Source organism: Rattus norvegicus, chromosome 20, assembly GCF_036323735.1.
Source record: "Rattus norvegicus strain BN/NHsdMcwi chromosome 20, GRCr8, whole genome shotgun sequence".
Taxonomy (NCBI): Eukaryota; Metazoa; Chordata; class Mammalia; order Rodentia; family Muridae; genus Rattus; species Rattus norvegicus.
Genome location: NC_086038.1, coordinates 25,617,469 through 25,633,708, shown reverse-complemented (window position 1 = coordinate 25,633,708; position 16,240 = coordinate 25,617,469). Strand labels below are relative to the sequence as shown.

Below are 16,240 nucleotides of genomic sequence, written 5' to 3'. Positions count from 1 at the left end.
GAGTTGGTTTTCTTTTTCCAATGTAGGACTGTGGGATCAAATTCAGGTTGTCAAACTTTGGCAGGAAGAGATTTTACCCACCAAGTCAGGGTCTCAAAAACAAAACACAATAAAATCTGCCTGCCTCTCTCTGCTTTCCAAGTACTAGGATTAAAGGTGTGTGGCTGAATCTTGGGTCTTGGTTAATATTGGCAGAGTCAAAAGGATCAAAAATTAAAGGTCATTTTTGGCTAGATAGCAAGTTCATGGCCAGTCTGGGATATGAGGCCCTGTCTTAAAAAATAAAAATAAAAAAAATAAAGGGACTGGAGAGATGACTCAGTGGGTATGCCTCTTACAGAAGATCACCAGTTCAGTCCATAGCACCATACCAGATGTCTATCACTTGTAATTAAAAAATAAGCCTTTAAAACAGGGCACTGGTGGCTCACCCCTTTAATCCCAACACTTGGGAAAGCAGAGGCAAGCAGATCTCTTAAGTTCGGGGCCAGTCAGGACTACACAAGAGAAACCCTGTCTTGAAAGGGCAAACAAAAAAAGAGCCAGGTATGGGTAGCACACAGTTGTTTTGATGTTGTTTTCCTTGAGTTTCTCCATGTAGCTCTGGATGTCAAGGAACTCTCTGTAGACCAGGCTGGCCTTGAACTCAAGAGATTCACTGCCTCTGCCTCCCAAGTGCTGAGGTTAAAGGTGTGCAGCATCTGCATGGCCTGGCAGTAGAGAACACTTGTAACCTAGCACACTTTGGAGGTGGGCACAGGAGAACTAGGACTTGAAGGCTACACTCAGATACATGAGACCCTACCACACACTGAGCTTCTATGTTTGCCATTCAAGGGTGCAGCTGGAAACGGACTTGAAGATTGAGAAGGAATGGAGGCAGACTTTGCAAGAAGATCTTCAAAAGGAAAAAGATGTCCTATCTCATCTTAGACACGAAACCCAAAAAATCATAAGTCTTAAAAAAGTAAATAGTGGTAAAACTTTAAATTTTACATCTTGACAAGTTGCTGGAGGCAGGATTTCATACTATAGTCCAGACTATCTTTGAACTCTGGCCTTGAACTCACAGCAGTTCTGTCTCAGTCTCAGGAGTGCTGGGACTAAGACATGAGCCACTGTGCCTGCCTGACTGCTCTGTTGGCTTATATAAATGATTTGGGGGCTGAGGGGATGGCTGTCAGTAAAGTGCTTGTGGGACCTGTACTCTCAGCTCTGGGGAGGCATCCCTGGCACTGGCCAACCAGTGTAGCCTAATTTGTAAGCTCCAGGCCAGTGAAAGACTGTCTCAAAGGAGGTGGTAGGCAGTCTTAAGTACCACAACAAGGGTTATCTTCCAACCTCCACAAAAATACATATACAAGATACTTCCAAAACAAGATACTTTATACAGTTTACATGTACATGAATAAACAAGATATACTGGTCATCTTAGGAATATGAGTAAGGAGGTTGTAGTACTGAGTAGGCCAAGGCAGAATCAGGAGGTTGAGGCTAGCCTAGTTACAGTGACTTCCAGGAAAGTTTGATGTAAGATTCCAGCTCATACACGGTGGCTCACAACCATCTCTAACTCCAGCTGCAGGCATCTGATGCCCTTTCCTGACCTCTGGGTATCAAGCATGCACATGGAAACACACATAGATGCAGGCAAGGATACTTGCACACAAATTCTTTTTACGTAAGAGAAATGAAGGTGGAAAGTCCCTTATCCAAGCTTGATAGGATACTCCTGTAACCCCAGCACTTGGGAAGTAGAAGCACAATCAGAACAAAATGCAACGATATTTATACTTTCCTAACTAATGATACGTATGTAATTTGGGGTTGTGTTTTTTTTAAAGTTATATTTTCTGTTTTCTATTGAAGGAGTTTCTTAACCTCCAGGATGAAAATCAGCAGTTGAAAAGAATATATCACGAACAAGAACAGGCTCTGCAAGAACTTGGCAGCAAACTCTGCGAGTAATTTCTCTCTCTTCCTTCAGCTAAGTGCTCACAAATGTGTGAAAGACACACTCATACCACATCAGTGGTGCAGAAGGTCTTGAGCATGGGCATACAAAAAACCCAAAACTAGATTATTTTTTTTTAAAGATTTATTCATTTATTATATATAAGTACACTGTAGCTGTCTTCAGAAACACCAGAAGAGGGCATCAGATCTCTTTACAGATGGTTGTGAGCTACCATGTGGTTGCTAGGAATTGAACTCAGGACCTCTGGAAGAGCAGTCGTGGCTCTTAACCACTGAGCCATTTCTCTAGCCCCAAAACTAGATTCTTTAAAGGGATTTCAGTAGTTCTGTGCATTCCAATAGACACTGGCTCTGAAGAGCTCCAACAAACAAGAGCTAAAACTATTGCTTGAGTTCTTCAGTGATAACAAATCCAGAAACTTAATTTTGTCAGGACAACAAAAGCTGAATTTTTGAAATTTTCCAGGGCTATATCAGACTATTGACAGACTATGCCTACAGGGGTCAAAGCTTACCATCATGATTCAGTGTGATCCTGTGTTAGTAGAAGGTTATTGGGATCCCTAGTGAAAAGGAAGCCAGGAAAGGCTGTGATCTCAGGCCTTGGGAGGGAGAGAGGAAGATCAGGAATTCAAGTCATCCTCAGTTACACAGACAATCAGGGCCAGCCTTGAGAGCACGCCTTAAAAAAAAAAAAAAAAAAAAAAAAAGTAGAGGCTGCAGAGATGGCTCAGTAGTATGAGCACTAGCTACTCTTCCAAAGATCCTGAGTTCAATTCCCAGGACCCACTCACAATCATATACGAGATCTGGCACCCTCTTTTGGTACACAGGTGTATGTCAGATAGAGCACTCATTTATATAACAGATCTTAAAAGTACTTGCTGCTCTTGCAGAGGACCTAGGTTAAACTTCTAGCACCTACATGGTGGCTCACAACCATCTGTGACTCTAGTTGCAGGAAATCTAGTGGCTTCTTTCTGACCTTTGGGCATAATGCGTGTGTATGGCACACATACATACATGCAGGCAAAACATTCACACGCAAAAATAAATCTTTAAAAGAAATGGAGATGGGAAATACCTAAGAAAACCATCCTTTCAATTTTTTATTTTAGGTTTGTGTTCCCTCTCCTTTTACTCCTTCTCCTGAGAAATGATATTGGTATATTGTCTAGGCTGGTGTTGAATTCCTGGGCTCATGGGACTCTCAAAAAATAGGCTGGACTGTGTGCCATTAATCCATCCATTTCATGTGTAGGATCCACTGCTGAGAACTCTTACAGATGATAGTCCATTGAAAATGTAAGCGAGCTGGGTGTAAGCAGGCCTTATCTGTAACCTGACTTGAGGCCAGCCTGGGCTATGAAATCTCAATTGTGCTTCAAAAACAAAAAGTCATTTTAATACAAGTAGCCAAGAATGACCTTGAACTTCTTCCAGTCTTCCTGCTGTATAGCTTCCTGAGAACTAGTATTACCGATGTAGGCCCCACACCTGGGTCTATATGGGCTGAGGAATCTAATAGAGGGATTACAGTGTGTACAGCACTTTTGTAAACCCACACACAGAAGCTTCTGAAAAAATTCAGTTGTAGATTGTAAAACTATTTCAACAAAAACCAAAATCAAGTTGTGGAAATCTCAAAAACCGATTTTTGTTTCAAGACATTTAGAAAAAAATTAGGAAAATACAAAATATTCCCTTAGTCAAGAGATTGTTAGGATCTAAAATTATATGCAGTGAAAAAAATAATCTGTGAAATACTGAGTGTTCTGTATTTACATGCATACTAAAATCTGGGCTGTTTGTAATGTTTTTAGATCTAAACTTAAAATAGACGATATAAAAGAAGCCAACAAAGCATTGCAGGTGAGTAACTAGGTTTGTGAGTCCAGCTGAAAGTTTTTTAAAGTTGGTAAACCTGGAATGTTTGGAAACCAGGATGTTGGGGGCCCGTGGTTTGGTCCTAGCACCAGACGGTGTGAACAGAGGTGGCAGCCATGAAGGGGAGTGGGTGGTGCAGTTGCCCTTCTGTTCATCACTATCTCCACCCTTACTGACATGTTTAAAAGGATGGAAATGTTAGTTAGCATCTGTTAAAGGGTGTATAATGATTGGTCTTAGCAAACAATGGCACTATAATGCTACTTTAGCAGTAACATGTCCTTGCTGACCCTTCTAGAAAAGGCTTCTGATGCACACAACATTGCCTTGACTTTGGCTGCCTGAAAGAATCCTATGACCTGTGTAATGAATGATGGCCTTTTACTCCTAATCGCCCACCCATTCTTTTTTCCTGAGACACAGTTTCTCTGTGTCACCCTGGATGTCCTGTAACTCTTTGTAGAACAGGCTGGCCTTGATCAATCTGCCTCTGCCCCCTAAAGGTGTATACCACCATGCCCAACTCCATTTAATTGTTTAAGCAAAATAGTACATGATGCCAGGGAGCAGTGATGCACGAGGTAGGTGGATCTCTGAGTTTGAAGCTAACCTGGTCTGGTCTACAGAGCAATTCCATGCTACACAGAGAAACCCTGCTTTGAAAAAAACAAAACAAATGAACAACAAAATATGTTACTGCTGTAATATCAGTACTCCGAACTAGATTAAAAAAAAAAAAAAAAAAAAGGTCCTATAGAGTCCCATAGAAAAGGGGGTTAGATTTGGAACTGGGGTTACAGGACATTATGTGGATGCTGGCCCTCTGGAATAACAGTAGCACTCTTAATGGCTGAGCCACTGTCCCAGACCCCATTCCAAAAAGATCTCAAAGTGTTTTGCTTCCCTTGCCTTTAACCTGCTATTATAAAAACAGCTGCTTCCAGTTCTTATAGCTGTTTTCTCTGGCATCTAGCTCTGTACTCAAAGCAACACATGACTCACACTGCTCTCCTTTTGTAGTGCAGAGAATGGAACTGAACACACCTGACACATTGCTAGGCAAACACTGCATGACTGAGCCACACTAACATTTTCTCACCTTGCTATGGATATGGTTGAACCTGTTTGTTCACTCAAACTCATTTCTTCCTTGCATGCCCTTAGTAAGCATGACAGGGTCTCACTAGAACCCTGGCTGATCCTCTTGAGTGCTAGAATTAAAGATATATATGCCATCACACACCTCGCCTGAACTTTTTGAGACATGGTTTCCCTCCATAGCCCTGAACCCAGAGATTCAAGAAGTGCCATTGCCTCCCAGGTGCACTCTACCCTTGTTATTTTTCCTGAGGTCTACTGCCTGTCAGTTATTTTATTTCCCAGTGTTTTACTTCAGGACCAAAATGTTATCATTCTGTGACAACACAGCACTTTTATCAAATGTCCCCTGAAGAAGCAGAGTTGCTCATTATTTTGTCTTCAAGTCAAGCCCCCTACCCACATCAGGACAACGCAGAACTGAGTTCTGTCCAGACATTTCCTGAGTTTCTTTTTTCTTTTTTTGGAGCTGGGGACCGAACCCAGAGCCTTGCGCTTGCTAGCAAGCGCTCTACCACTGAGCTAAATCCCCAACCCCATTTCCTGAGTTTCTAACCTAACTCTGAGAACTACTGCCTGAGCCTTGTGCCTTCTTTCCTATGTTATTTCTTCGTACTGAACAGAAGTGACCCCCTAAAAAATGGTGAAAATGAGTCACAGTAATTGTGCACATGAGAATGCCTTTCTGTTTTCATACTTTTAAAGCAAGGACAGGTGTTAATGATTTGAACATTAACACTCATCTTTCCCTATTAGGGACTGGTCTGGCTAAAAGACAAAGATGCAACCCACTGTAAGCTTTGTGAGAAGGAATTTTCACTCTCCAAAAGAAAGGTAAGAGGGGTGAAAGTGATTCTAAAGAGTTTGGCGGGGCTGGGGATTTAGCTCAGGGGGCTGGGGATTTAGCTCAGTGGTAGAGCGCTTACCTAGGAAGCGCAAGGCCCTGGGTTCGGTCCCCAGCTCCGAAAAAAAAAAGAACCAAAAAAAAAAAAAAAAGAAAAAAAGAGTTTGGCAGCAAAAATGGCTTCTAATTTGGTTTTATTTTCCCATTTAATAGCACCACTGTAGAAATTGTGGGGAAATTTTCTGTAATGCCTGTTCTGACAACGAGCTGCCATTGCCTTCTTCACCAAAGCCCGTGCGCGTCTGTGATTCCTGTCATGCAATGCTCATTCAGAGATGCTCCTCTACTGTGCCGTGACATAGGAACTCAATGCTCCTGCACAGAAGCATCTACAATGAGGGAGGGCTGTGTGTACAGCGGCACCCAGTCAGTACTGTACCTCACCTCCAGCTAACACACAAGTTTCTAAGTTATATGGGTTAGTATTCCGTTCCTGTTATTTAATCAGATTAAGATAGCATGTTTTAGCACTACTTCAACAATCAAATAACCTTTGACACAAGGTCAGATAGCAGAGCTAATACACATTTGCCTTACCTTACAGAGGCCTTCTTGAGAACAAGGCCACAGCTTATTTGCTTCTGAACTGAGTTGGCACCTGATGGTGCCTGCATATCTCTTAATGCACTTTAAAAGCATCACAATTCTCAGAGAAAAACTGGAAATGCGTTCACTTTGTTATATGCTGATTAGCACCGTTTTTTGAAATGGTAGCCCATGCCTTTAATGCCAGCACTTAGGAGGTGGAGGCAGAAGTTCAGCGGGGCCAGCTTGGTAGACAGAGCAAGTTCCAGTACAGCCAGAGCTGCACAGAGACAGAAAGGGGCTGGAAAGATGGCTCAGTGGTTAAGAGCACTGACTGCTCTTCCAAAGATCCTGAGTTCAAATCCTAGCAATCACGTGGTAGTTCACAACCATCTGTAATGATATCTGATGCCCTCTTCTGGTATTTACTTACATATAAAACAGCTACAGTGTACTTATATATAAATAAACAAATCTTTAAAAAAAAAAGAAACAGAAAAGGAAAGACAGACTGAATCAAAGTTGGGCATTTTTTATCATGAATTTTCTTGCCTCAGCTCTGAAGTGTTGGGATCATAGCTGTGTGCTTTCATCCCAGGTCTGTATATTCTTCATTATCTGGTAAGATTCTAATTTATTTGTTTGTCCGTCTCCCTCCTCTACAATGAGAAAGACCAGTGATTTTACCCCATCCTTTCCTCTTCACTTGCCCATCTTTCGCATGGTGGATTAAAGGACTAGTGCTCTGGCCTCTAGTCTTTCCCTCACTTTAAGGCGAGTTTTACTTAGAACCATCATCCTTATCCCAGATGCTAACTTTTGTAAAGGGTCAGATTCCAAAGGAGAAAACATTCCTTCCCAGGGAACAGGGGGACTGAGTGAGACCACAGGCCTTTAAAGATTCTAAAGAATTAAAAATAAGAGCATTTAAAACTTTGCCTTTGCTATGAAAGAGTTAAGTTTCTCCATCCTCAGTTCTCTTAGGATTCTAAGAAGCCTTACATTGGTGCATTACCCACAAGAGAATTTCACCCTATGTGTATATCAAATACCTTTATGCTATGGTCTTAGGTAGATAGTGGTTCCTTATTTTTTCAAGCAGGGGGAAAAAGCATTAAGTTACTTAAATCATGACCATTCAGGATCGTAAGTATATTAATTTCCAGTCTTGTACCTTTAAGTCTATAAGCCTTTCAAAACGCTATCGACTTTACATTCCCAAGGACACTGGTCAGTGACTGGGTACTTTTCTGATCCCCTTTCCTGCAGGATCTTTTCATTTGCTGCAATTCAGTAAGGTTTTATAAATTGCCATTTTACAAAACCAGTATTTACCAGTTTCTGTGGTTAACTTACGTTCGCTCTGACAGATTTCTAGTTGTCTCTTCTTTTGGCCTTGAGACAGAATTAAGATAGTAAGGCAGGAAAGGAGGACTACCACAAGTTTCAAGGGCAGCTTGCTTGGTTCATCCCTATTGCTACACACACACACACACACACACACACACACACACACACACACACACACACACGGTGGTGAAACCCTGGCACAAAAATTAAAAAATTATAATATATTCTTAAACCACTTTGACTGATGGGGATGACTAATTTTTCTGCTGTTGAAAGTGATCATAGGGGACTGGGGAGATGGCTCAGTGGTTAACAGCACTGACTGCTCTTCTAGAGGTCCTGAGTTCAAATCTCAGCAACTACATGGTGGCTCACAACCATCTGTAATGGAATCCGGTGCCCTCTTCTGGTGTGTCATAGTGTACTCATAAAATTAAAATCTTTAAAAAAAAAGTGAGCGTGGGGTTGGGGATTTAGCTCAGTGGTAGAGCGCTTGCCCAGGAAGCGCAAGGCCCTGGGTTTGGTCCCCAGCTCCGAAAAAAAAAAAAAAAAAAAAAGTGAGCGTAAATGAAAAGATTTCAAATACTTAAAAATTGTCATTAACACAAGCCTTTTCTGGAGCAGCATTAACTCGATCAGTGGTAGAATGTTTGCTTATTATGGCCGTTAAGAGCCTGAATTCTCAATTCATAGCACTACCACCAAAAGATAAAAACCACCCAACTTTAAACTTAGGTTATCCTATTCATTACAAAACATTCACAATTCTTATTTTGCTGAAAATTTCTGTCATTCTCTTACTTACCTAGCCAGTACTACCATCATGGTGCCAAGGAATTGCAACTGTAATTCTGATCTGTAATGTTTTTAAAATAAATGTGAATTTTATAACATGGAGATCTAAGAAATTGACAATTACTATTATTGCTTTAAAAGATTTGTTTATGTGTGTGAGTGTATGCCATATGTGTGCAGATGACCGCGGAGGCCAGAAAAGGTATTGGATTCACTGGAACTAGAGTTACAGCAGGGTTGTGATCAACCTAATGTGGGTGCTGGGAACCAAAAGGCCCCTCTGAATGAGCAGCAAGGACTCTTAAGTACTCCACTTAAGTCCTCTCCAGCCACCTACTTTGAAATTTAAAGTAACCCTTGAAGTGCTTTTGACTTCTGTGGCAAGCATGCAAACTAGTTCATCAGTATATAAGCACCAAGATAAACCCATAAGACAGAAACTCACCGTTTCAGGTGGATAGGCTCCAAATGACATGCTGTGGCAACTCTCTTTTCTTAAAGCATGGAGAAAAATAACTCCTTTGCAGTCATTCGATCAGAAACCTCAATTTGGCATCTAACAGTACTTGCCTTTGCCTCCCAAGTGCTGGGATTAAAGGCATGTGATTCTCTATACCAATACATTACAGCCAATAACGAACACAAAGCATACTAGCACAGACAGCATTCCTTTATCTCCCATGTTGACATTTATTACATTAATAGCATGTCTAGCAAAAACAAGTAACAAGTTCAATAACTGAGTTCACATTGACAGGTTCATTTTGATCCATTAGCCAATTTAGGGAAAATGTCTTATTGACCAAAGTGATAAAAGATTAGTAGAAAGCACCTTTCCTTTGTTATACAGAGCACTTAACTACTCAAAGCCAGTTTCAGACACAAAACCAGCTACAGCATTGTTTTACATTTTCTTAAATGTCATTTACACCATTGAAGACCCTATTTTCTTAGGTGAGAAACTGAAAATACTCAAACTACTCCGACAGACTCAAGTTTTGGGAACATTTTTGGTATCTTAGTCAAGTGCTATGAGGGTTTTAAAATCTCAAGCTATAATTTCAATACTCCTACCTCCCTCCCCCGTTCATAATACAATTGTGAATATTTAGAATCCAGATACCTCTTAAATTATTCAGAGCTATGCTTGATAAACAAGACTGAAAAGAGAATACTAACTTATATTCTTGAACCCCCTAGATCTATCTTTAGGCTTTTATTTACATATGTCCAGGAGTGAAAGTTAGCGCTATCCCAGATGCCTACTTGCAGTCTTGCCCTCTAACACTGCCCTATGCTAACAGTAAAATACATCATCCCAAATCTTACGAAGGCAGCACATCTTTAGGAGTACCTATATATAAAAAGTAGCAACATCAGTGGTTTGAATATAAAAATTTATTTTAAGTCAAAGTATGCAACAAATAAAACCTACAGAAAACAGATTTTCCCATCACAGTTTGTTGTTTTACCAAATAATATCTTGAAAACACATTCCTTCAGTCATTATAAAGTTCTTGAAATACAAAAGAAATTTGTAAGAAAGTCTAGTAGAGCCGGTGTTAGGACGTGTACGTTGGGGTGGTGTTGTCAGTACATCCCACGCCATCCACCTCCACTCATTCCACCTTGCCCATAGTAACCTCCACTGCCTCCACCACCACGACCTTAAGAAGACAGTAAGAACCACCCATCAGGAGACATCCATGTCTTTAAATGAAGGACAATACCATGACACAGAAACAACTACTTACCATAGCCTCCCAAGCCATCAGGAGCACCATAGCCTCCACTGTAGCTGTTCCCCATTCCCATCCTCCCAACAGATCCGTAGCCTCCTTGATTATCTACACATAAAGAAGCAACAGAGGATGATTGCCTAACAAAGTAGCTAACACTTGCTTATTCTACAAAATTTATAAACCTAGGTTTTGGAAGGATATGCTAAAGCACCAAGGAAGGAGGATTGTGAGTTTTGGGCCAGCCTGTGTTACAGAGGAGATGCTACCTGTCACAAATACAAAACTATACATACCCATTCCATCTCTGCCATAGCCTCCCATTCCAGAACCTCCCATTCCAGAGCCACCTCCAGGGGTGGAATTCAAGAAGAGTTCAATGTATCGATGTTCTTTAGAAAAAAAAAAAGTGGAAAAAGGTAAGAGTAGAGAAAAGGATGCTGGATCAAAGGTATTAAATAAAGATCAGTTAGCTAGTATTTAAATAGGCTTATCCATAAATATAGAATTCAGATAGCCATTAAAGTTTCAGATAGCCATTCAAGTTTAAGCATTATTAACAGGTCAGATGATTTTAAACCTTTGGGTCTACAGCACAAGCTTTAACAAGTATTTTATAAACTGCCCACCACTACAAAACAAGCATACCAAAGATATCACTTACGCATGTTGTTTTTATCTTTAGACATGGCAGCCACTGCATCTTCATGTGTCACAAACTCTACATCTGCCTCTCCTGTTGCTCTGCCATCGGCTCCAATATCAATATGAACGCGTATTGGATTGAGTGGTGAGAAGAACTAAATAGAAGTTATTCATTTTAAAATTCCAGCTATTTAAAGTTAACACATACCTTAATTACTTTCCTAGTCCACTAAATAAACTACTAAGAGTCTCTAAAGGCTGAAGCATTGTGGAGGTAGGCTAGTCATCCTTTGCTACAGAAGTGGTCAACTTAGCTCACGCAGGGAAGGAGTACATATTTTAAAATGCAAAAAGCACTTCTATTTTTAAAGTTAAGGCAATACTAAATTTTAAATGAGAATTGTGCAACTGTGGGATACAGCTCCATGATAAAGTATACTTAGGAGTATCTTGAGTTTGGGATTGCTTCAGTCCCTACCAAGCTCCTACCTAATTGACTATCCTTAACAGAGCTGGGTTTCTGTTGTTTATTTTAATGCATTTTTTTTTAACCTGCTGAAAAATCTCGTTAGGTCAGCACATAATGGGCACAAACAATTATGTGCACATTAGGCAAATAATCAATCTACTAAAAGACAACCCTAGCCTGAGTCTCAACAAATAAAAAAGATGAGTCAACTGGGCATGGTAGCTGCTTGTAATTCCAACAGGCTCAAAGCCAAGTTAGCATTTGCAAATTCTTGCAAATTCTAGCCCAGTTTGTCTCCCCGCCATGAGTAATTATTATTAACAAAAAATAAATTAAAAAACGCACTATAAAACCACAATTACTCACATTAGCAATATCATTTTCAGTCGCACGAAAAGGCAGCCCTCTCATGTGCACAAAATGACCACCATGGAAACCTGAACTTGCATCACCAGCTCCACCATAGCCATGTCCTCCCATGCCTAGATAAACCATGTGGGTTCACATAAGTATATTCATATACATCTCCAAAGCAGTGCATTGACACAAGTTTCCACTAACCTATCAAAGTTGTCTTACTACTACTGGAAAGTTACCTAATTACTACTGGAACTTTACAAAAGGGAATGGTAAAATTGACTTCAGTGAATAGTTTTTTTGTTTTTTCTCCCCCCTTTTTCGGAGCTGGGGACCGAACCCAGGGCCTTGCGCTTGCTAGGCAAGTGCTCTTCCACTGAACTAAATCCCCAACCCTGTAAAATTGACTTCATTATGACAATATTCTGTTTACCTCTTCCATCTCTCATCCTGTCATCAAAGCCATCATTCCCATAGCCGTAATTATTATAGCCACCATAGTCATCAAAACCTCCATAGCCTGTGGAAAATGTAAGGAAAAATAAATACAACTCTGAGCCATTGTTCTGTAAACTAGCAGTAACTGTCTTAGCTCTTTCAATTATGTTTGCAGCTGACTATATGTGAGAAAAAGTGAACACTTAATGGAAATTTACAGAGGATAAATTCAAACATGACATGGAAATGAAGTCTCATATTTATGCCAGGAAGAAAACATGCCAACCATCTTTATTTTTACTTCTCCACTGTGTTCTCTAGCTGTCAAGACATGCATCAATCAAGTTCCACCTGATGGTCATGGACATCCCATAATTTCATGACCAGGTTTTGAAACCTCATAGGTACTGGAATTACTGCCATTTCTGTACTTCTTGACAAAGTGTCAGGAACATCAAGAAAATGACAACAGAGCCTTTGTTCATTAGACACACATACCACCATCATATCCATCACCTCCTCGTCGCATTCTGTCATACATACTTCCACGCCCAGCTCCATAATAACCCCCTCTTCCTCCTATTGGTCTATCATATGGTCCAGGTCGCTGTCCCAGCAATCTTCTTGGTGGATCATAAAATCCTTTGATTTCACTCCTGCTACTCCTGAAGATCTCAATATACCTATTTAAAAATGTTTTAAGGTACAGGTTTCAGCTCAGATGCATTAGAGAGTAAATTAGATACTGGGCAAATGCAGTAAGTTTGTCTATATCTAGGTATATATCCCAATTTAAATTGCCTAAATAAACCATAAGGTTAACGTTTTTTTACACCTACAAACTTAAATATTTAAGTTTTACATAGACAAATGAGTCATTTGAAAACACTGAATTAGGAATATATTTTAGCTTGTTTCCTTTAGTACAAGATAGGTATATTAAAAAAAAAGAACAAAAACAAAACAAAAATCAGGTGATTATACAAAAACAAATTTAACAACATCCTACAAAAAAAATGGAAACAATCTAATTTTAATTTAAACTATAAGCATTAATTCCCCACCCAAATCTGTATTTCCATGTTAAATTTAGGTAATTATCAATTCTTTAAAACTACCCCAGAAAAATGTTATGCTTACCCCCCCCATTTAAGCAATAGCGACCCACAACCCCCAAAAATAAAAATGTAACACCATCCCAAACTCTCCATCCCCACCTGTGCCCTATTCTTTCCTTGTGTTTCCCCAGAGCATTTTCTGCTATCTCCTTTGAAGCAAACTGCACGAAGGCCTCCCCTGTGCTTCTCCCCTGGTAGTCCATCGTCAATGTTATCCCATTTGGCACGATTTCCAACCCTTTAACCCAAGGACAAATACCCCATCAAGGGGAACAGTGTTAAAGGCTGAAACATTCCCATCTGAATCAAATATTTAAAACAAATCTAAACAAAACAAAACAAAAGGCTTAGTTTCCCATCACCCCATAATACAACTGGAATAGTTTTCAAATATCATTGGATTAAATATTTTGTGACCAGTGTCTTAAAATTATACTTCTAAAAGCCCACTACATGAAAAACTACAAATCATTTAACTGTGCTCCCAATGGTAACTCACAGCCCATGTCATCACAGTTACTCTCGGTTAACTACACTATACATCATCAATGTTTACTTGGCCTACACATACTCTATGCAATAGTAACTGGAGCACATTCCCCATTTTACTATATAACCCAGGTTTTCACAAAACTAAGTTCTAAAATCAAATGGGTTTTACAAATTAAAAACAGTAACAGCTAATAAACACAATTTAAAATACTACTAAACTTTGACTAGTGCTAGAGGTACCTTGAAAGAACTGAACTATTTCCTCTTTGCTGCAACCAAATGGCAGTCCACGAAGTCGCACTGTCCCATCACTAGCGTCATTTGGACCATTATGTTTCATAACCCAATCCATTTCAATACCGCTTGATTTAAATGCTATGAAAATAAACAAGCACATAAAGCAGTCAATCACAACACAGTCTTACCAAAACTCCAACAACTCTGACAAGTGTCACAACTCAAAATGCAGGCAAAAGTTAAAGTGACTCCTGGGACAATCTGCAACAGTGTTCTATTAACATGCTTCTTTGGGGTAGGGTAGGAAAAGATAGTGAAATTCACCCCCCTCCTACCAACAACCCTGAAGATCTAACAAGGCTTGTAGAATTTTACCACCAGAATAAAATTTGCTGTCACACACTATCCTTTTCCTCATGCTACACTGTTTTACAAAGCTCCCCAGACTTTGTTTTACAGACAGGGTGTCACTATATACCAAACTTGTTTCTGTTTTTTTTTTTTTTTGTTTTTTTTTTTTTGTTCTTTTTTTCGGAGCTGGGGACTTGTTTCTGTTTTAAAACAAGGATCTTCACCTTTAATCCCAGCATTGGAGAGGCAGAGGCAGGAGAATCTCTGGGAGTTTAAGGCTAGCCTTGTCTACAAAGTAAATTCCAGGATAGCCAGGGCTGTTCTCTAGTCTCAAAAAAAAAAAAAAAAAAAAAAAAAAAAAACCAAACACCAACAAAAAGAATACAAGACGAGAAACAAAACCAAAAATCCAAGGGCCTCAGTGCCCAGGTTCGCCTTGAACTTCAAGCAGTCGTGCCTCAGCTGGAGAGTACTAAGCTTTACTGACACACCTGCCCAACTGCAAATGTTTAATAACACAAAGGTATATATAGTACATGCCTATTCATATTTGAAGTCTGAGTATAAAAACAAACTAATGTAGCCAGGTGGAGCTCTATAACCTGGACAGGACTCATAGATGGAATTACAGATGCTACCACACCAGCTTAAGATAATCCCACCCTCACCCCCATGAGATGACTATAATTCATCACAAAAAGCACTGCTTCTCTTGCAGAGGACCTGGGCTCTATTCCCAGCACCTACACAGGGGCTTAGAACCTTGTATAACCCCAGTTCCCATGGATCTAACACTCTTTGGGTTTCTACCCATGTGGTATACATAACACAGACACAAGCAAAACATTCATAAAATTAAAATGAGGGAAAGACAAGTATTTCAGTAGCAAGTACAAGGGAGAAAGCTCTTTTGTGTGTCTAAAACTTAAAACACCATTTTTGCCAGGAAAGTCCTTATGAAAACAAGAACTCTGAAAAACACTACACTGATAACTTTTATTTAACAATCTTTTATTACAGTTAATTAATCTGGTGTATGTGCTCATACCTCACACACATACCTGAGTGCAATGTGAAGGTCAGAGAAAAATTTTTGTTCAACAGTTCTTGATTTCAATTAACAAAACTTTACTGGGCAAAAACTGATTTGGACAAAAAGTTATCTCATAGGGTGACTTTCTATTCAAGTAAAGAGAGTAGGGAAGCAGCCTTGCTCTAATATACCTTTTAAGTCAACTCTAGAATCCCACTAAAACCCAAAGGGCAGTCTGTTCTGATACCTTAATATACAGTTTTCAAAGGCTATGCAACAGTTCACTTCACTATTTACAATACTCCAACCTTTATAACAGTGTCATAAACTAATTGCTACTCTGCTGTGGGGATGCCAATTGTTCTCATGTCACTAATTTCAGAGCTTGAGACAGGAAACCAACCTGAATCACATCCATGCTAAAGGGGAAGGAAGGATGGTTTGAACCTAGGAGTCCTAGGGTTGCCAGGGTAGGCAGCAAAACACTAACCATAAAACCTCCAAGTGATAGGACCAATTTAAAAATACTATCAGTTGGGGTTGGGGATTTGGCTCACTGGTAGAGCGCTTGCCTAGGAAGCGCAAGGTTCTGGGTTCGGTCCCCAGCCCCGGAAAAAAAAAAGAAAAAAAAAAAGACTATCAGTTAAAATGAAGCCAATTTTAGTAACATTTTTGAGACTTTAAATAGAAAACAAAAATTTCAGTCACAAAAGACTACATACTATTCCAAATTACACAAACACCCAGATCATAAAAATCTAAAAAAAAAAAAAAAAACCAAAACCACGATCTTCCCAGGTTTGAAATAGAGAACTGTCATGGGAT

At 39.8% G+C, this 16,240-nt stretch overlaps 2 protein-coding genes across 12 annotated transcripts in view; one reads left to right on the top strand and one right to left on the bottom strand.

Annotated features, from left to right (window-relative positions):
* Rufy2 (RUN and FYVE domain containing 2) overlaps positions 1-16,240 on the top strand; it is a 90,988-nt gene that overhangs the window by 24,229 nt on the left and 50,519 nt on the right. For 5 of the 10 annotated variants that reach the window (XM_063279538.1, XM_039099096.2, XM_063279536.1 and 2 more), the window contains exons 14-18: positions 838-967; positions 1,870-1,964; positions 3,801-3,849; positions 5,719-5,796; positions 6,020-16,240. The exon at positions 6,020-16,240 is cut by the window's right edge and continues 19,741 nt beyond it. In XM_063279538.1, the coding sequence (XP_063135608.1) occupies positions 838-967; positions 1,870-1,964; positions 3,801-3,849; positions 5,719-5,796; positions 6,020-6,163 (496 nt within the window). In that variant the 3' untranslated portion in view covers positions 6,164-16,240. Of the gene's footprint in view, positions 1-837; positions 969-1,869; positions 1,965-3,800; positions 3,850-5,718; positions 5,797-6,019 lie in introns of those variants that run through there. The other 5 variants (NM_001168586.1, XM_063279539.1, XM_063279542.1 and 2 more) reach the window with 5 other exon arrangements.
* On the bottom strand, positions 9,312-14,169 carry Hnrnph3 (heterogeneous nuclear ribonucleoprotein H3). Of its 2 annotated transcripts, none has more exon segments than NM_001108532.1 (9): positions 9,312-10,203; positions 10,291-10,383; positions 10,572-10,667; positions 10,940-11,075; positions 11,756-11,871; positions 12,180-12,266; positions 12,683-12,867; positions 13,402-13,540; positions 14,035-14,169. In NM_001108532.1, coding segments are annotated over 9 exon segments (1,041 nt in total). In that variant the 5' UTR covers positions 14,147-14,169; the 3' UTR covers positions 9,312-10,126.